This window comes from Balaenoptera borealis (genome assembly GCF_965194805.1).
Source record: "Balaenoptera borealis genome assembly, chromosome: 12".
Classification (NCBI taxonomy): Eukaryota; Metazoa; Chordata; class Mammalia; order Artiodactyla; family Balaenopteridae; genus Balaenoptera; species Balaenoptera borealis.
The window spans coordinates 56166347-56185617 of NC_138869.1; the positions used below are offsets into that span (position 1 = coordinate 56166347).

Sequence of the window (19271 nt, forward strand, 5' to 3'; positions counted from 1 at the left end):
CTCACTTTATAAAACAGCAATCTTGACACTGAACTCTAAGCACTAAGAATTCACTAGGACACATCAAACCACAGTATCACAGAAGCAGGGCTCACACATATTATATCTGGCTAATAACTTAATTAAGTTGAAAATCCAAACTCTGATATTGCTGGCGACTTTATCTATGCTTTCTTGAGTCTTATCTAAGTTAATAATTAGTTTTTGAACCAAAACTCCAGACACCTATAAAATAAATTTCTGTCAGTGGGAGGAAAAACATTATGACTTGGAAATCCAAGATAAATATTTAAGTACTAAATAAAACAGCAAAAACAACTCCACACCAATGTCTACAAATAGAGCACACCATCTATTTTCTCCATTTCAAGTTAGTCACGTTTATAAAAACTTCCTATTCTTCCTTTTTTGGTGTAAAAGTTTTGGTACTGGAATAAAAAAATTACATTCAGAATTTTCTGTTCCACTGTTTCCAACTTAGAGAAGAAAATGAGTAAATCCTTTTCAAATGCAAATGACACTGTGTAACATCTATTAGATAGTATGTTGTAGGCATGCATTTTAGAAGGAAGGGCTTTACAGAAAAATAAGGCCTAATGGAGAGACCCTTGGACTTATGAGTTTTAGATAACATACTACTTGGTTATTTCTCATTTTTGGCCTCACAGAATCTTTAATGACCATGAAGACTAACAACAAAATGTTCAACTTTTAAAGGCATGGAAAATGCCTACACATCAGGGAAACCACACTTACTTAGGAAAGAGTGATGCTCAAGGAGAGGCCCAATGCACATTAGTCACCTGCATGTGCTAGTCTGTCTTTTCTTTGAAATTCAAGTCATGAAACCCACTGTTCAAGGTACCTACTCTCTCTTCGTACTAGGTGAGTGACCTCAGGTAAGTTACTCAAACTTTTTGTGCCTCAGTTTCTTCAACATGGTGTTTCTGGGAGGATTAAATTAATTAATATACAAAAAGTGCTCAGAAGAGTGCCCGGCACACAGTAAATACTCTTAGTCCTGATCCTTGGCACCTTCTCTCTTCTCTCAACAGATCCATAAATCACCACTTTCGTCCCAAAGAAATGAATTTGAGACCATGAGTTTATCCATGGGATGCTTCCCAGTATAAGCCTCCAGAGGGTCCTGTTAGTGTCTACGGGAGGCCCCACACTTGGTTCAGAATCCAACCTGGATTCAAAGTGGTAGCCCAAAGGGGGAACTAAATAGTATTAGACAATATTTTTCACATGTAGTTCTCTACATAACTGGTAAACCGTAAACTGGTCTGTCGTTGGTGGAAGTACTCAAGTACTTCTGCAATGTGTTTATATAGCTGTAGTCAGCAGTCAGCTAAAATTATGAGGTCAAATAATGCATAAGGTAATGATATTTACTTGAAATAGTTTTTTTTTTTTTTTTGACCGCACCACACTGCGCGGCTTGCAGGATCTTAGCTCCCCGACCAGGGATCAAACCCGCATGGAGTCTTAACCACTGGACTGCCAGGGAAGTCCTGAAATAGTATTTTTTAATATCTGAATTTAAATGTTGTTTATGTGCATTCCAAAAAGCTGTAGTTTGGAAAAATCATCAAAGAAAACTGAGGAGACAATAAAAAAACCACAGAAAAAATTTTTTTACAAAATTTTTTTAAAACAATGACTCTTTGGCCAGAAGAAATGACCACAATTTTTGGAATTTAATGTTCTTCTCAACATCACTAAGTAACACAATGAACCATGAACTACAGATTATCAGTTTGAAGGGGAATTACATGTCAGCATGTTTGGGTAGGGCACTGTTGCAATCGTGAAGTCTGGAAAGTGCATTAAAGAATTCCTGATTCAGGGACCAGAGTTCAAGCCAGGAACTAGAGCTTATCTTTCCAGGGAGCGTGAGAAGCCCTGAGGCCCCTGCCAGCTTCCAAGCTCAGAGCACAGTAACCTGAGCAGTGGGAAATGCTGTGCTCAGCCCCACCGGTTTGAGATGGGACCAGAGCCTGGCAAGCAGCAAGTAACCTAGAGAAGGAGGTGAAGGGCCTCCACCACTGGCCATTAGTTCTTGTAGGTAACACCAGCTTAAGTGAGTCACAGGAAATTGTTTGGGCCCCTCTCACTGTTAAACACATTCATTTCCTTATCCATTAAAAAAGATACAAAGCATATACTTCAATAAAAACAAGTGATAAACATGCTATGTGGGTAACTGAATTAAAATACAATTCCACTATTGTAACTGAGTTGGCTAAACTAGAAATCAATAAGGTTTTACTAACATTGGGTAGATAATAAACTTCAACATCCCCAGACCCTTAAAACAGCACTCTCAACAATTACTATGTACAATGCTCTTTATTACTTCCCTGTTTCTTTTTGGTTATAAATTGGTATTTAATATTAAAGTTGTTTTAAAATAAACTTTTCTCATTTGATCTGGTTTACCACTCTTAAATGAGGATATTTACATATTTCCAAATAAATACACTAGAATCCTGGAATTATAAAGGCTCTAAAGATTATTTCACTTCTTCATTTTATAAATAATAAAACTGAGGCACTGAGAGAGTAAATGTCTTAAGTGGCTGAGCTGGATTTATATCTCTTATCTCCAGCCTCATTCCTGAGTCCCTGCTTCTGCCATTTCTCCATTCTTGATGCTGAATTAGAATTCTCAATGGAGTTTTCAGATCAATAAATATGTCAAGAGTCTCCTAAGATTAAAGCATTGAACCAGGTGTTAATGATACAGGTGTGAGGCTTTGAAAAGCTGAGTGGTAAAACTTAGATTATAAACATGATCAAGGGGGAAAAGTAAAAGTCTGTTACTGATAAAAGTAAAAAGTAAAATGCAAACAGAATTTTGGTCTTGAAGTATGCAAATATCTTCCAGGTTTTTTTCCTCTCTATTCCACCTTGGCACCTTAATATTAAATCTAAATGCAGCAAAATAAAAAAGCAGGAAAGAGTGAGCAGTTTACTTATCTTTTAAAAAAGTCTTTTGTCTAAAACAAGGTTAACTTACCTCTACATCTGTTTGAAAGTTAAAAAGGTCTATTCTTTGCCAGTTGCTTCCATCCAGGGCTAAGATATTCCAAGCCTGGGAGGGTGGGAGAGATAAGGGTGAAAAAGATACATTTATTGAGACTGTTAAAAGAAAGTCTTGATTCAACCTTTATATTTCCAAATGTTTATTCATGATAGACATTAAGCTGATCATCAAATGTGGAATTATGATAACATTGTGTTATGTTACATATAAAAGCTGACATTTTAATTTTTAACTTGAACTCATCCTCATTCTAATAAAACTTGTATTTCTTGATTACAAATTTGGTTAATACTCTACCTTGGAAATCTGTGCACATCGGCACAAAGTTACTATATCCAAGAAGGAAAATATTCTAGGAAGGAAGGGAAAAAAAGCACAAAAATGAGATGGTGTTAACATTTTAGAATATTTATAACTTGAAAGGTAAAATCTAATGCGCCATATGGATATTCGTAACTTTTTCAAGATTCCTCAATTCGTAATACACAAGTGCACTATAATTGTTCATCACTACTGTGACATATTAAATGTTTGCACATTCCAAAGCTGTTTTAGAAGCACTACACAAATCCCCTTAAACCAGAATTCATTAAACTTTTATTTCCCTTGTTCTAAGTCATGGACACAGAACAGTAGATCATAACCTGTTCTATTCAAAGACCAATCTCTCGGGACTTCCCTGCTGGCGCAGTGGTTAAGACTCTGAGCTCCCAATGCAGGGGGCCTGGGTTCAATCCCTGGTCAGGGAACTAGATCCCACACGCATGCCGCAACTAAGAGTTCACATGCTACAACTAAGGAGCCGGTGAGCCGCAACTAAGGAGCCCACCTGCCACAACTAAGGAGCCCGCTGGCCGCAACTAAGACCCCGTGCAACCAAATAAATAAATAGATGAACACAGCATCAATCAGTGAGCTGTGGGAGACAACTTAAAAAAAAAGAAAAAAAAGACCAATCTCTCACCTCCCAGGCATTGAGCCTAGTGAGGGCTAAATCATTCTAATTCCTATGCCCCTAACACACAGTGCAAACCCCACTTTTGGTGGTACATGCACGAAACAGGCTCAGGTGCCTGAGCCTCAAATAACACAGCCAAGAAAAGCTCAACAATAAAACCCTTTCACTTTTTATCTATTTGTTCACAGGGCAGAAAGATGGAGCTCATTTCCTGAGCAAAAGCCAAGAAGCTACAGAAGATGGGAAAGATGGGGAAAAAGAAAAGCAGAGAGAAGCAAACAAAAGCTCAGTTGACACCAGTAGTCCCCCAGTTGAAGCAGTAGCTGCCAGCATGGCAGGGTCAGAGGGAGGTCCTGATATTCTGGTAGTGGAGATGAGTTGCTGATGATAGCACAGTGGCAAATAGCTGTGTGTGCCTCAGCGCTCCGCAGTCACAGCTGAAAACAAAGAGCAGCTTTCCTGAGAGACAAAGAGTGGATGGGGATGAGGTCAGGGACAACAATAGGGTCTCAATCCCCATAGTACCGGAAGGTAAATATGAGAGTCTGTGCCTGTGTGTGTGGAAGGTGAAATGGCAAACAGCCACCTAAAAAGTTCTCCAAAATTCTTCAAAGGTAACAATCAGCAGTGCGTGGAAAATCCATGGGCTTGGAGAAGATAGTAGATCCATAAAACACCAGAGCACTGCACCCTACTATAAAGCACCCACAGGCAGCACCATGGGGCCAGTGACAGTGTAGATACTGTTCTACAATATGGGCTCCAATCATTTTCTAGAGAAAAGCAAAGGACAGAAGCATAAGGGCTGCACTGATCTTAAAAGACTCAATGGAACTTTGTACCTAGGAAAATGCTGACGGCTGAAAATGTGTACTTATATATATTAAACATATTTCAGGGTGTCTGCACATCTACATTGCTTCTGTGGTAACACATCTTGCCCTACCACCACAAATGTCTGTGTTCTGTGCCATACGACCATTCCACAATGAGCCACAACTGATCGTCAGCTCACGAAAAGACCAAGGACCAGATAGAGAAATGAGTATGGTACAGTAGAATCATATCACACACTGACATTGGGTTCTAAAGCTGAAGGTAGAAAGGAGTTAACTAAGTTTCCCTTGAAAATCCCTCAAGAATGTACCACCTTGGAGACCAACATACTCTATCACCTCTCAGTAATAATAACAATACTGATAATCATAGTTAACACTGATTATGCACTTACATGTGCTAGCTGTCACTCTTTGTCACAACAATGCCATGAGGTGCTATTACGATCTCCATTTTACAGATAGGAACACTGGGCACCTGCCAAGGCCACACAGATAGGAAGAGCAGAGCCAGAATTTGAACCCAGGTAGTCTGGCTTGAGAGCCCAAGCCCATGACCCTACACAAAGTGCCCTAGAAAGTTTAACACAGCTGTTGTTCCCTCAGGATTAGACTAGAATCTATTTCTGCAATTGCACAGCAGATGAAGCAGTCTGTGTTGAGTGAGCATGCTGTATGGAAAACATGTTTCTTTCCTTCTTCCTCCCCTTCTTTCTTGATATCATGTCTTTCTTTCTCTATGGCCAAGCTGCGTGGCTTGTGGGATCTTAGTTCCCTGATCAGGGATCGAACCCAAGCCCTCGGCAGTGAAAGCACGGAGTCTTAACCACTGGACCTCCAGGGAATTCCCAAAACATGTCTCTTTAAACACTAGAATCACACTAACTCAAACAAGATGCTCACACACTTGGACACAAGTGAGAATCAACAGCTGGAACACAAGTTTACATTTCTCATCTCATGCTTACTACCCAACGTTATGATTACTGAATGAAAAAGTAGATTGCCTTCATTATTTACATTATCCCCCCCCACACATACACACACAGATACCTGAATGTGCACAAGTTAAATAGGCATGATAAGGGACTTCCCTGGTGGTCCAGTGGTTAAGACTCTGCACTCCCAATGCAGGGGGCCCGGCTCTGATCCCTGGTCAGGGAACTAGATCCCACATGCATGCCGCAACTAAGAGTTCGCATACCACAACTAAGGAGCCCACCTGCCACAACTAAGACACAGCACAACCAAATAAATAAATTTAAAAAAATTTTTTAAATAGGCATGATAAGATTCCAAACTGCCAAACTAAGCCAAATTCCCAAATCATGTTCCAATGAATAAAATAAGCACCCTGAATGACAGAGCCTGGAACATTGGCAATAGAAACAGAGATAGCTACAGGAATAAGAGTAGTCAGAAATCAGGTTCTGGCCCTTCCAAAACTTTTTTTTTTTTTCCTGGAAATCGCTTCCTACCTCAAATGTGTTAACTTCACCCTTCATTAGAAAAGCACTAAAACTGCAACTTGTTTATAAATAAATACACACAGGGGTATATAGGAATGGATGTACTTCTGGACTTGGTATTCTGCTTCACTGGTCTGTCTGCCTCTGTGCCAATAAGACCCTGTTTTAATCATGAAGCTTTAAGCTCTTGATATCTGGTAACGTTAAGCCCAACTTTGTTTTTCTTTTGTTAAAAATATTTATTTACTTACTTACTTACTTATTTATTTAGGCTGCCCTGGGTCTTAGTTGCGGCTCGTGGGATCTTCACTGCAGCATGTTTAGTTGTGGCATGCAGACTTCTTAGTTGTGGCATGAGGACTTCTTAGTTGTGGCATGTGGACTTCTTAGCTGCAGCATGCGTATGGGATCTAGTTCCCTGACCAGGGATCAAACCTGGGCCCCCTGCGTTGGACCACCAGGGAAGTCCCCAACTTTGTTTTTATTCATCAAAATTACCTTGGTTATTCTCGGTTACTCTTTTTTTTTTTTAATTTCCACTTATGTTTTAGGATCAGCATATCAATTTCCACAAGAAAACTTTATAAAATTTTATTGGAATTATTTTGAATTTATAGAAACTTTGGGGAGAATTGAGATCTTGACAATATTGTCTTCCAACCCAGAAACATGATATACTCCATTATTTATTTAGGACTTCTTTAATTTCTCACAGTAATTTTTGTAGTTTTCCACATAGATGTTTTGTTCATTTTTAGATTTTTCCCCCTGGTTATCTGATGATGTTACTATTAAAATGGAATTTTTTAAATGTCATTTTCTAATTGTTGCTAGTATATATAGTTAACTTTCATATACTACATCTTGCATACAGAAACATTTCCAAGTTCATTTATATATTCTAGTGATTTTCTATAAACAAAATCAATACATTTGAGAATAATGACAATTTTCTTTCTTCCTTTCCAATAATTATACTTTTTATTCTTTTTCTTGCCTTACTGAAGTGGCTGTGATCTTCTCTAGTACCAATAATTGTAATGAAAGACATCTTTTTCTCTTTCCCATCTCAGAAAAAGCTGTCACTCTTTAATCACTGATTACAATGTTTACTATAGGGCTTTCCCCCTGCCTTTTTAATTTTCTAAAGTTACTTTGTTACATGCTATAAAATACCTCAGCTTTGCACATGCATGGTTTTAACAACATCTCTTTAACATTTGCTTATTTCCCCCTTTTAAAAACATATTAAATATAAGAACAGATAGTACATAGAGCTCCCATATATTACTGCCATTTTGAGAAACACATAACACACACACACAGTTTCACCTATTATTAACATCCTGCATTAGTGTGGCACATTTGTTACAATTAATAAACTAAGATTGACACACTTATTAACTAAAATCCATAGTTTATGATAAGGTTCACTCTTTGTATTGTACTAGTCTATGGATTTGACAATATATCCACCATTATAGTATCATATAGTTTACCACCCTCAAAATCACCTGTGCTTCACTTTTTAATCCCTTCTATCCTCCTCATGAACCTCTGACAATGACTGTTTTTTTTGGGTTTTTTTGTTTTTTATAAATTTATTTATTTTTGGCTGTGTTGGGTCTTTGTTGCTGCACACGGGCTTTCTCTAGTTGTGGCGAGCGGGGGCTACTCCGGTGCGGTGTGCAGGCGTCTCACTGCAGTGGCTTCTCTTGTTGCAGAGCACCGGCTCTAGGCACGCGGGCTTCAGTAGTTGTGGCACACAGGTTCAGTAGTTGTGGCTTGTGGGCTCTAGAGCACAGGCTCAGTAGTTGTGGCGCACGAGCTTAGCTGCTCCATGGCATGTGGGATCTTCCTGGACCAGGGATCAAACCCGTGTCCCCTGCATTGGCAGGTGGATTCTTAACCACTGCGCCAACCAGGGAAGTCCCGACTGATCTTTTTAATGTCTCCATAGTTCTTCCTTTTCCAGAATGTCATATAACTGGAATCATAAGTATCATAAGTAGCTGTTCATATTAGCCTCCTTCACTATGCACATGCCTTTAAGGTTCCTTCATGTCTTTTAGTGGCATGATAGCTCATTACTTTCTATTGCTGAACGATATTCCACTATATGGATGTATCACTGTTTAATCATTCATTTATATGACAGCTTGGTTGCTTCCAGGTTTTTTTTTTTTTAATTTTTATTTATTTATTTATTTATTTATGGCTGTGTTGGGTCTTCGTTTCTGTGCGAGGGCCTTCCCCAGTTGTGGCAAGTGGGGGCCACTCTTCATCGCAGTGTGCGGGCCTCTCATTATCGCGGCCTCTCTTGTTGCGGAGCACAGGCTCCAGACGTGCAGGCTCAGTAATTGTGGCTCACGTGCCTAGTTGCTCCATGGCATGTGGGATCCTCCCAGACCAGGGCTCGAACCCGTGTCCCCTGCATTGACAGGCAGATTCTCAACCACTGCACCACCAGGGAAGCCCTGGTTGCTTCCAGTTTTGAGTGATTATGAATAATCTTGCTATAAACATTTGTATGCAGGTGAATATGTTTTCTACTCAGTTGGATAAATACCTAGGAGTGTTGAGTGCTAGATCATGTAAGTTTAGAAGCTGCAAAATTGTCTTCCAAAGTGGCTATACCATTTTGAATCACCAGCAATGAAAGTTCCTGTGCTCTGAATCTTGCCAACATTTGATATTGTTCAATTTTTAAATTTTAGCCATTCTAATACATGTACAGTGATATCTCATTGTTATTTTAGTTTTCAATTCCCTAATGACATGATATCAAGCATCTTTTCATATGCTCATTGCCATCTGTATATGTTCTTTGGTGAGGTGTCTATTACGACCTTTTGCCCATTTTTTAAATTGGTCTGTTTTCTCGTTGGATTTTAACTGTTCTTTGTATATTGTGGACATCCATCCTTTATCATACATGTCTTTGCAAATATTTTCTCCCAATCTGTGGCTTGGCTTTTCATTCTCTTAACAATGTCCTTCTCAGAGAAGAAGTTTTTAATTTTAATAAAGTCCAACTTATCAATTTTGTCTTTCATGGATCATGCTTTTGAGGTTTTATCTAAAAACTCACTGTCAAACCCAAGGTCACCTACATTTTCTCCTATGCTTTCTTATGAAAGTTTGATAGTTTGGGATTTTACATTTAGGCCTATGATCCATTTTGAGTCGATTTTTGAGAAAGGTGTAAGGTCTATGTTTACATTCTGTTTTTGCATATAAATGTCCAATTGTTCCAATGCCATTTGTTGAAAAAATATATATTTTCTCCATTAAATTGCTTTTTCTCCTTTGTCAAAGATCAGCTGACTTTGTGTGGCTCTATTTTTGAGCTCTCTATTCTGTTCCATTGAGCTGTCTATTCTTTTGCCAACACCACACTGTCTTGATTTCTTTTTTTTTTTTTTAAGATTTATTTATTTATTTATTTGGCTGCACTGGGTATTCATTGCTGCGTGCAGGCTCTCTCTAGTTGCAGCGAGCGGGGGCTACTCTTCATTGCGGTGTGTGGGCTTCTCATTGCGGTGGTTTCTCTTATTGCGGAGCACAGGCTCTAGGCACGCGGGCTTCAGTAGTTGTGACACATGGGCTCAACAGCTGTGGCTTGTGGGCTCCAGAACACAGGCTCAGTAGTTGCGGTGCAAGGGCTTAGTTGCTCCATGGCATGTGGGATCTTCCCGGACCAGGGATCGAACCCATATACCCTGCAGTGGCAGGCGGATTCTTAACCACTGCCACCAGGGAAGTCCCTGTCTTGATCTCTAAAACTCTAAACTAAGTCTTCATAGGTCAGTAGTGTCAGTCCTCCAACTTTGTTCTTCAGTAACGCACTGGCCTTTCAGAGTCTTTTGCCTTTCTATACAAACTTTAAAATAGATTCGTCAATATCCACAAAATAACTCGGTGGTATTTTTTATCAGCATTGTGTTGACTCCATAGATCAACTTGGGAAGAATTAACATTTTAACAATATTGAGTCTTCTTACCCATGAATGTGTAACATCTCTTCACTTATTTAGACCTTCTTTGATTTCTTTCACTGGAGCTGGAGTTTTCATCATATAGATCTTTTGCTAGATTTATACCTAAGTATTTCATTTTTTGAGGCTAATGTAAATGGTATTGTTTTTTATTTTAACTTCCAGTTGTTCACTGCTGGTGAACAATACCAGAAATGGCAATAGGAAAGCAATTACCTTCTGCATATTACCCTTGTATCCTGCAACGTTATATAACTGCTTATTAATTACAGGAATATTTTGTCAATTCTTTTGGATTTTCTACATACACAATCGTGTAATCTACAAACAAAACCAATGTATACCTTCCCAATGTATACTTCTTCTTTTCTTTTCTTACTTAATTGTATTAGGTAGTACTTCAGCAGTACTGTGATGAATAGGTGTAGTAAGAGGGGACATCATTTTCTGGTTCCTGATCTTGGGGATAAAGCAACCAGTTTCTCACCGTTAAGTACACTGTTAGCCTTAGGGGTTTTTTGTAGATATTCTTGATCAAGTTGAGGAAGTTCCCCTCTATTTTTGGTTTGATGAGACTTTTAATCATGAATGAGTGTTAAAATTTGCCAAATACTTTTTCTGCATCTACTAATATGACCATATGATTTTTTTCTTTGTTAGATCATTGATGTGATTGATTATATTGATTTTTGAATGTTGAGGCATCCTTGCAGGCATGAAATAAATCCCACTTGGTTATAGTGTATAATTCTTTTTATACATTGTTCAATCTGATTTGCTAACTTTTTTTGAAGACTTCTGCATCTATGTTCATGAGAGATATTGTTCTGTACTTTTCCTTTCTATAATGTCTTTTTCTGGTTTTGGTATTAGGGTAATGCTAGCTTCACAGAATAAGTTAGGAATTATTCTGCTTCTATTTTCTGGATGACAACGTAGAGAATTAGTATCATTTCTTCCTTATGTTTGGTAGCATTCACCAATTAAATCATCTGTGTCTGATGTAGTAATTACATATATGTAATTGTGTCTGAAATGTCTGAGAGTACGTTGTAGACATGATGTTCATTTACCCCTAAAATACTCAAGTACTTCCTAAAAACAAGGACGTTCTTTTTCAGAAACACAATACAATTAACAATACAAGGAAAACTAACACTGACACAATACTATAATCTATAGATCTTATTCAAAATCTGTCAACTGTCCCATTAATGGTCCTTAAAACAAAAGAAAAACTTTTTTCTCTGGCCCAGGATCACATATTGCATTTATTTGCCACGTCTCTTTAGTCTCTTCTAATCTAAAACATTTTTTCAGTCTTTATCTTTCATGACTTTGCTACTTTTGAAGCATATAGCCAGTTACTCTGTAGAATGGTCTGCCGTGTGTCTAATATTTCCTCATGATTAGACTCAAGTTATAATTTTTGTCAGGAATGCCACAGAAATGACATTGTGCTCTTCTTGTGCATTACATCAGGAGGCATATGGTGGACATTTGTCCTATTAGTGGTGATGCCAACTTTGATCACTTGGTTAAGATGATTTCTGCCGGAGTGCCCCATTATAAAGTTACATTTTTTCCCTCTGCAATTAATATATATCTTGTGGGAGGATTAGTTGAAACTATGAAAACGTTTTGTTTCTCAAATGTCGTACCTTCACATATCTCATTATTTCGAAAACTGGTAAATAAAGGAAAAGAATGTCAAGCGTTTATCCTGCCTTTCTTCTATACAAACTGTAGCACTGTGTAATCAAACAGAAGTGAAGTAATTCTTTATAAAAGCATTCCATATCATATGATATCGTTTATACATGGAATCTAAAAAGAAGGGTACAAATGAACTTATTTACAAAACAGAAGTACACTCATGGATGTAGAAAACAAACATGGTTACCAGGGGATAAGGGGCGTAGGGATAATTTGGGAGATTGGGATTGACATATACACACTACTATATATAAAATAGATAACTAATAAGAACCTGTTGTATACCACAGGGAACTCTACTCAATACTCTGTAATGGCCTATATGGGAAAAGAATCTAAAAAAAAAAAAAAAGAGTGGATATATAACTGATTCACTATGCTATACACCTGAAACTAACAACACTGTAAATCAACTATACTCCAATAAAAATTTTTTAAAAAGCATTCCAACTAATAAATGAAGAAAAAGAATCAGAATAACATCATTTTGCAGCCCCAATAAGTTAATGATCTAGGCAATAAGCATACATAGATGCCAGCACAAAAAAAGGAAACCAAACATTGTGTAACTCCTAATAAAAGAACACACCACCACATAGTCTTACTAAAGGGATCGAACCGGAGTCTGATCAAACCTCTGGATCCAGCTATCAATTTCCAAGAAATACAGATAAAGGAAACATGCTGAAAGTGCACCATGAGGCTGCAATTAGCAAAACCCAGACTGTGGGAACTTCCACAATACATATCAAATAACCCAAGTTCTTCAACAGATAAAACGTGTAGAACAGAAAGAGATGGACAGGAGACCTGCTGATTATCAGAGACTTAAAGATTTATTAAATGAGCAAGACTAGCTGTTTTTTCCAACTGGAGCCCAGCAGGATGACTCCCGCAAAGAAGGGTGGCAAGAAGAAGGAGGGCCGGTCTGCCATCAATGAGGTGGTGACCACAGAATACACTATCAACATTCATAAGCACATCCATGGAGTGGGTTTCAAGAAGCGTGCCCCTCAGGCACTCAAAGAAATCCAGAAATTTGCCATGAAGGAGATGGAAACGCCAGACGTACACATTGACACCAGGCTCAACAAAGCTGTCTGGACCGAAGGAGTAAGGACTGTCCCATAACGTATCTGTATGCGGTTGTCCAGAAAAATGTAATGAAGATGAAGATTCACCAAACAAGCTCTATATGTTGGTTACCTATGTACTTGTCACCATTTTCAAAAATCTACAGACAGCTGATATGGATGAGAACTAACAGCTGATTGCCAAATAAAGTTATAGAACCGCCAAAAAAAAAAAATGGGCGAGACTAAACTGTAATGACTAGGGATGCACATATGGATGATAGATCTATAAAGAAATGAAAATACAGTGATAGCTATAAAAGTCAAGGAAGTGTTACTTCTGGAGAGGGAAGCAGTTATCATTTGGATAAGAAATGGAGGTGCTTCTCTGGTGACTGGCAGTTTTATTTATTGACCTAAGTGATGGCTAGGGTATTTGTCTAATATTTGTGTTTTGTGTGGTTCTCCAACTATATATTATACTTCATAATAAAAACATTTTTAAGAAAAAAATGTTTCAAAGAAGCAATAATGGAAATTGATAAATACTTGAAACTGAATAGTAAAAACAAACACTAAACTTCAAAACTTGTGAAATTCAACAGAAGTAGAGCTTTGAGACTATCGCTCAAAGAACTTATCTATTGTTAGATGAGGGAGCTGAAAAATAACGAGCTAAATGTCCAACTTAGGTACGCTAAAGAAAACACAGTTAACCCAAAGAAAGACAAAGAATGGGATTTAAAAAGCTAGGGGTGGAAATTGTTAAAAAAGAAAACAAAGAAAAAAATAGAAAATAATAAAACCAATGTCATCAAGAAGACAAGAAGATGTAGAGAAAAGGGAACGCTTGTACACTGTTGGTGGGAATGTAAATTAGTTCAGCTACTACAGAAAACAATATGAATGTTCCTGAAAAAATTTAAAATAGAATTACCATATGATTCAGCAATTCCACTTCTGGGTATATGAAATAAAAACACGATATTGAAGAGATATATGGCCTCCCATGTTTATTGCAGCATCATTTACAAGAGCCAAGATATGGAAACAACCTAAGTGCCTGTCAACCAATTAACAGATAAAGATGTGGTAATACTTACAATGAAATATTACTCAGCCATGAGAAAGAAGAAAATTCTGCCCTTTGTGACAACATGGATGGATTCTGAGGACATTACGCCAAGTAAGGTAAGTCAGAGAAAGACAAATACTGTACAATATCACTTATATGTGGACCTAAAAGAAAGACAAACTCATAAAAACAGAGTAAAATGGTGGTTACCAGGGTCTGGGGGGAGGGGGAATAGTAGAGATGTTGTTAAGGATACAAACTTGCAACTAGTAGATACGTAAGTCCTAGAGATCTAATAAACAGTATAGTGATTACAGACAACAATACTGTAGTATTAAGACCAAACATGCTAGGAGACTAGATCTTAATTATTCCCATCACAAAAAATAAATGATAATTATGTGGTGTTCGTAGCTAGCTAACACTACAATGGCAATCATATTACAATATATAAATGTACCAAATCAACACATTGTACACCTTAGATTTATACAATGTTATATGTCGAATACATATTTTTTTAAAACTGTTACCACCTTTGGAAACACTGGCTTTATCAAGAGCTGTAAAAATGTTCTCCTCCTTTGATCCAGTAATTCCTCTTCAGGAAGTTATCATAAAGAAATAATTCAACAAAACAAAAAATTTTAAGTGATTATTTCAGCATTATCTAAAATTTTTAAAAAGCAACAAAAAGGTTAAGTAAATCATGACTTATAAACTCCATGGACTATTAAGCAGCCATGGAAGTGGTAATTATGAAAAGTATGTGGTAATAGGGGAGAGTAATCATTAAATGTTAGGTAGGAAAAAGCTCAAGAGGAAAATGCTACGTTCCATGCACTTCCAACTAAGCACAAATAAATATATATATGGACCAAGAGAAGAAGGAAACTAAACTGTGCAAGATTTCCCGAATACAGCATGATTTTTTGCAAGCTGTTTCCTCTGCCTTGAATGTTTTCACACACAGACATACATATGCACACACACACACATAAGTATACATTGAGATACATTCCCATATACAAATAAACATGTCCAATACACATACTCCCATACACACATATATACTAATGTACACAATGTTCTGGGCATAAAAACAGATACATAGATCCATGAAACATAACAAAGAGCCCAGGAACAAACCCACACATATATGGTCAATTAATTTATGACAAAGGAGCCAAGACATACAATGGGGAAAGAGCAGTCTCTTCAGTAAATGGTGCTGGGAAAACTGGACAGCCATATGTGAAAGAATGAAACTGGACTCCTGTCTTACAACCACAAAAATTAACTTAAAATGGATGAAAAGACTTGAATGTAAGACCTGAAACCATAAAAGTCCTAGAAGAAAACATAGAGGGTAAGCTTCTTGACCTAAGTCTTGGAGATGATTTTTTGGATTTGACACCAAAAGCAAAGGCAACAAAAGCAAAAATAAACAAGTGGGACTACATCAAACTTAAAAGCTTCTGCACAGCAAAGGAAACCATCAACAAAATGAAAAGGCAACCTACTGACTGGAAGAAAATATTTGCAAACCATATATCTGATGAGTTAATACCCAAAATCTATAAAGAACTCGTACCACTCAATAGCAAAAAAAAATTCAATTAAAAAATGGGCAGAGGATCTAAATAGACATTTTTCCAAAGAAGACACACAAATGGCCAAGAGGTACATGAAATATGCTCAACAACACTAATCATCAGGGAAATGAAAATCAAAACCACAGGGAGATATCACCTCTCACCTACTGGAACTGCTACTATCAAAAAGACAAGAAATGAGTATTGGCGAGGATGTGGAGAAAAAGGAACCCTTGGGTACTATTAGTGGGAATATAAATTGGTGCAGCCACTATGGAGAACAGTATGGCAGTTCCTCAAAAATTTAAAAATAGAACTACCATATGATCCAGCAATTCCACTTGTGGGTATTTATATGAAGAAAATGAAAACATAACCCAAAAGGTACACACTATCATGTTCACTGTAGCATTATTTACAACAGCCAAGATATGGAAGCAACCTAAGTGTCTATCAATGGATGAATGGATTAAAAAATGTGAGATACAGATATATATATGAAAATTATTCAGCCATAAAAAAGAATGAAATCTTGCCATTTGTGACAACACAGATGGACCTCAAGGGTATTATGCTGAGTGAAATAAGTCACACAGAAAGAGACAAATACCATATGATCTCACTTATATGTGGAATCTACATATGTGGAATAAAACAAAACTGAGCTCATAGATACAGAGAACAGATCTGTGGTTGCCAGAGGTGGTGGGAGGGTGGGCAAAATGGGTGAAGGGGGTCAAAAGGTACAAACCACCTCCAGTTATAACATGAATAAGTCATGGGGATGTAACATACAGCATAGTGATTATAGGTAATAACACTGTACTGCATATTTGCAAGCTGCTAAGGGAGTAAATCTTAAAAGTTCTCCTCACAAGAAAAAAAGCTCTGTAACTATGTACGGTGACAGATGTTAACTAGACCTATCGTGGTGATCATTGTGCAGTATGTACAAATATCAAATCATTATATCATACACCTATGTCAATTATATATATATATATATATATAAAATCTCAATTTTTTAAAAAAAAGATTAGATTTACTGTGTCATGCAACATAAAATCCAGGACAAACACAAGAAATTATAACATGTTTAAAGAACCTATATACACACTCAAGAGGGAGAGAACATGGCCCTAAACTTAGGGAAAGCCTTAGGTTGAACTAGGTAAAAGAAGGGGTGAGCAAAAGATTAGCACTTTCTCTATAAATAACAAATGCTGCAGAGGGTGTGGAGAAAAGGGAACCCTCCTACACTGTTGGTGGGAATGCAAGTTGGTGCAGCTACTATGGAGAACAGTATGGAGGTTCCTCAGAAAACTAAATACAGAATTACCATATGATCTAGCAATCCCACTCCTGGGCATATATCCAGACAAAACTACAATTCAAAAAGATACATGTACCCCTATGTTCATAGCAGCACTATTCACAATTGCCAAGACATGGAAACAACCTAAATGCTCATCAACAAATGAATGGATAAAGAAGATGTAGTACATATATACAATGGAATATTACTCAGCCATAAAAAAGGATGAAATAATGCCATTTGCAACAACACGGATGCAACTAGAGATTATCATACTAAGTGAAGTAAGTCAGAAAGAGAAAGACAAATACCATATGATGTCACATAAGTGGAGTCTAAAATATGACACAAATGAACCTATCTATGAAACAGAAACAGAATCAGGGACAGAGAGAACAGACTTGTGGTTGCCAAGGGGGAGGGGAGGGGAGGGATGGAGTGGGAGTTTGGGGTTAGCAGATGCAAACTATTATATATAGAATGGATAAACAACAAGGTCCTACTGTATAGCACAGGGAACTATATTCAATACCCTGTGATAAACCATAATGGAAAAGAATATGAAAAAGAATGTACACATATGCATAACTGAATCACTTTGCTGTACAGCAGTAATTAACACATTGTAATTCAACTACACTTCAATAAAAAATAAATTTAAAAAAAAGATTGGCACTTTCAAGAAGGAGAGTGAACATGGGAGAGAACAAATTAGAGAATGACATTTTCAGGGACTGGAAGTAACTCAGAGTTGCCAGACTTACAAGGAAGTTGGAAAAGAGTGAGAGATGAGATAGAGTAAGAGATAATAAGTGGACAGTTCTGGGAGAATAATTTAAGTCATAACAATTTATGCCGACTTTACACTAAAGGCAACAGGAAAGGTTTTAAGGAGGAGAGAAGCAAAATTAGTAAGATAAAAAAGAAATTAAAAAATAGAAAATTGCAATAATAATCACAATAATAATAATCACAGTGAATAGAATACTTGTTTTAATCATTAAAACCCCAAATTATCCTCTTATAAAGATTATTAAATGGAGACACTATTTGAAAAAACTGGATGAAAAGATGTAGATGATACAGTAGTACTAAAAACAAGAAAGGGAAAGAAAACAACTCCTACAAACCAGTAACAACCCAATAAGCAAAAAATATATACAAGCATCTCACAGAAGAGGAAATACATGTGACTGATAAATATACAAATAGATGCTCAACATTACTACAATTCAGGGAAATTCAAATCAAGAGCACAATGAGATGCTATTCTATACTTAAGACATGTAAAAACACTAAATTTTTGAAAGGAACAACTCAACTGAGTCTCTTAGCCATTGTTCGTATGAACGCAAATTGATAAGACCACTTTGGAAAAACAAGATTATTATATGAAGTTAAGTACTTGTACAGTCTATGACCCCCAGCAATTCCACTCGCAGCGAGTGGAATTTCATACATTTATTGGCCATTTGTATTTCTTCCTTTGTTCAGACCCTCTTCAAACTTTTTCTAAGAGCTAATCCACCTCATTCTTAATAATTTTTAAGAACTGATGTATGTGTATGTGTGTGTGTGTGTGTGTGTGTGTGTGTGTGTGTGTGTGTATGTTGAAGAAGATAGCCTGTGCTTATAATGCGTATTCGAATCATTTCACCTACCACTATGCTGTTTAACTTTGGTATGGTATATTTTGCCATATTTTACTATTCAAAGAATCAAACTTCCCAATCTTTTCTGTTTTAACTACTGAATTCACAGCTTTTAAATTAACAGGTCTCTAACATAACCCTCCAGGGATAAAGCTCTGGAGTAGAATGTACTAGTTCTATCCTTCCTATCTGTGGAGCTCTACTGGTGTTTCATGCCACCTGAGTGTAGATTTAAAAATCCAAAGGCATCATCAGAGTTCTAATGTATAAGCATAACCCCAACCGAGACTAAGGAAGATTTGCCTCTGCCATGATTTGGACTTAGATGTCAACCCTAAAATAGTACATAATAGTATACAGAGGAAGGGCCTTTAAGCTTCTGCATCTGATTTCAACACACATTAATTTGGTCCTGTATTGCCTCATGCAAGGTAAAAAATAAATAAATAAATAACAACAATAAAAATGAACAAACCAAAAAAACCTCTTTAACAAAAAAGAAAAATCTGCATAGATGTTTAAACATGAATTT

General features: G+C 37.0%; 1 protein-coding gene, 1 long non-coding RNA gene and 1 pseudogene across 3 annotated transcripts in view; 1 reads left to right on the forward strand and 2 right to left on the reverse strand.

The window, feature by feature from the left end:
- The window catches only part of LOC309608568, a 170739-nt gene that overhangs the window by 89224 nt on the left and 62244 nt on the right, over positions 1–19271 (reverse strand). The window lies entirely within an intron of this gene.
- Positions 1–19271, reverse strand: part of FBXL2 (F-box and leucine rich repeat protein 2) — an 88149-nt gene that overhangs the window by 44090 nt on the left and 24788 nt on the right. The window contains 2 exon segments of the mRNA XM_082348819.1: positions 3026–3100; positions 3350–3404. Of these exon segments, the coding sequence (XP_082204945.1) occupies positions 3026–3100; positions 3350–3404 (130 nt within the window).
- Positions 3414–19254, forward strand: LOC309608519 (large ribosomal subunit protein eL31 pseudogene; annotated as a pseudogene). The gene has a single exon. The product of its transcript is annotated as a large ribosomal subunit protein eL31 pseudogene (transcript).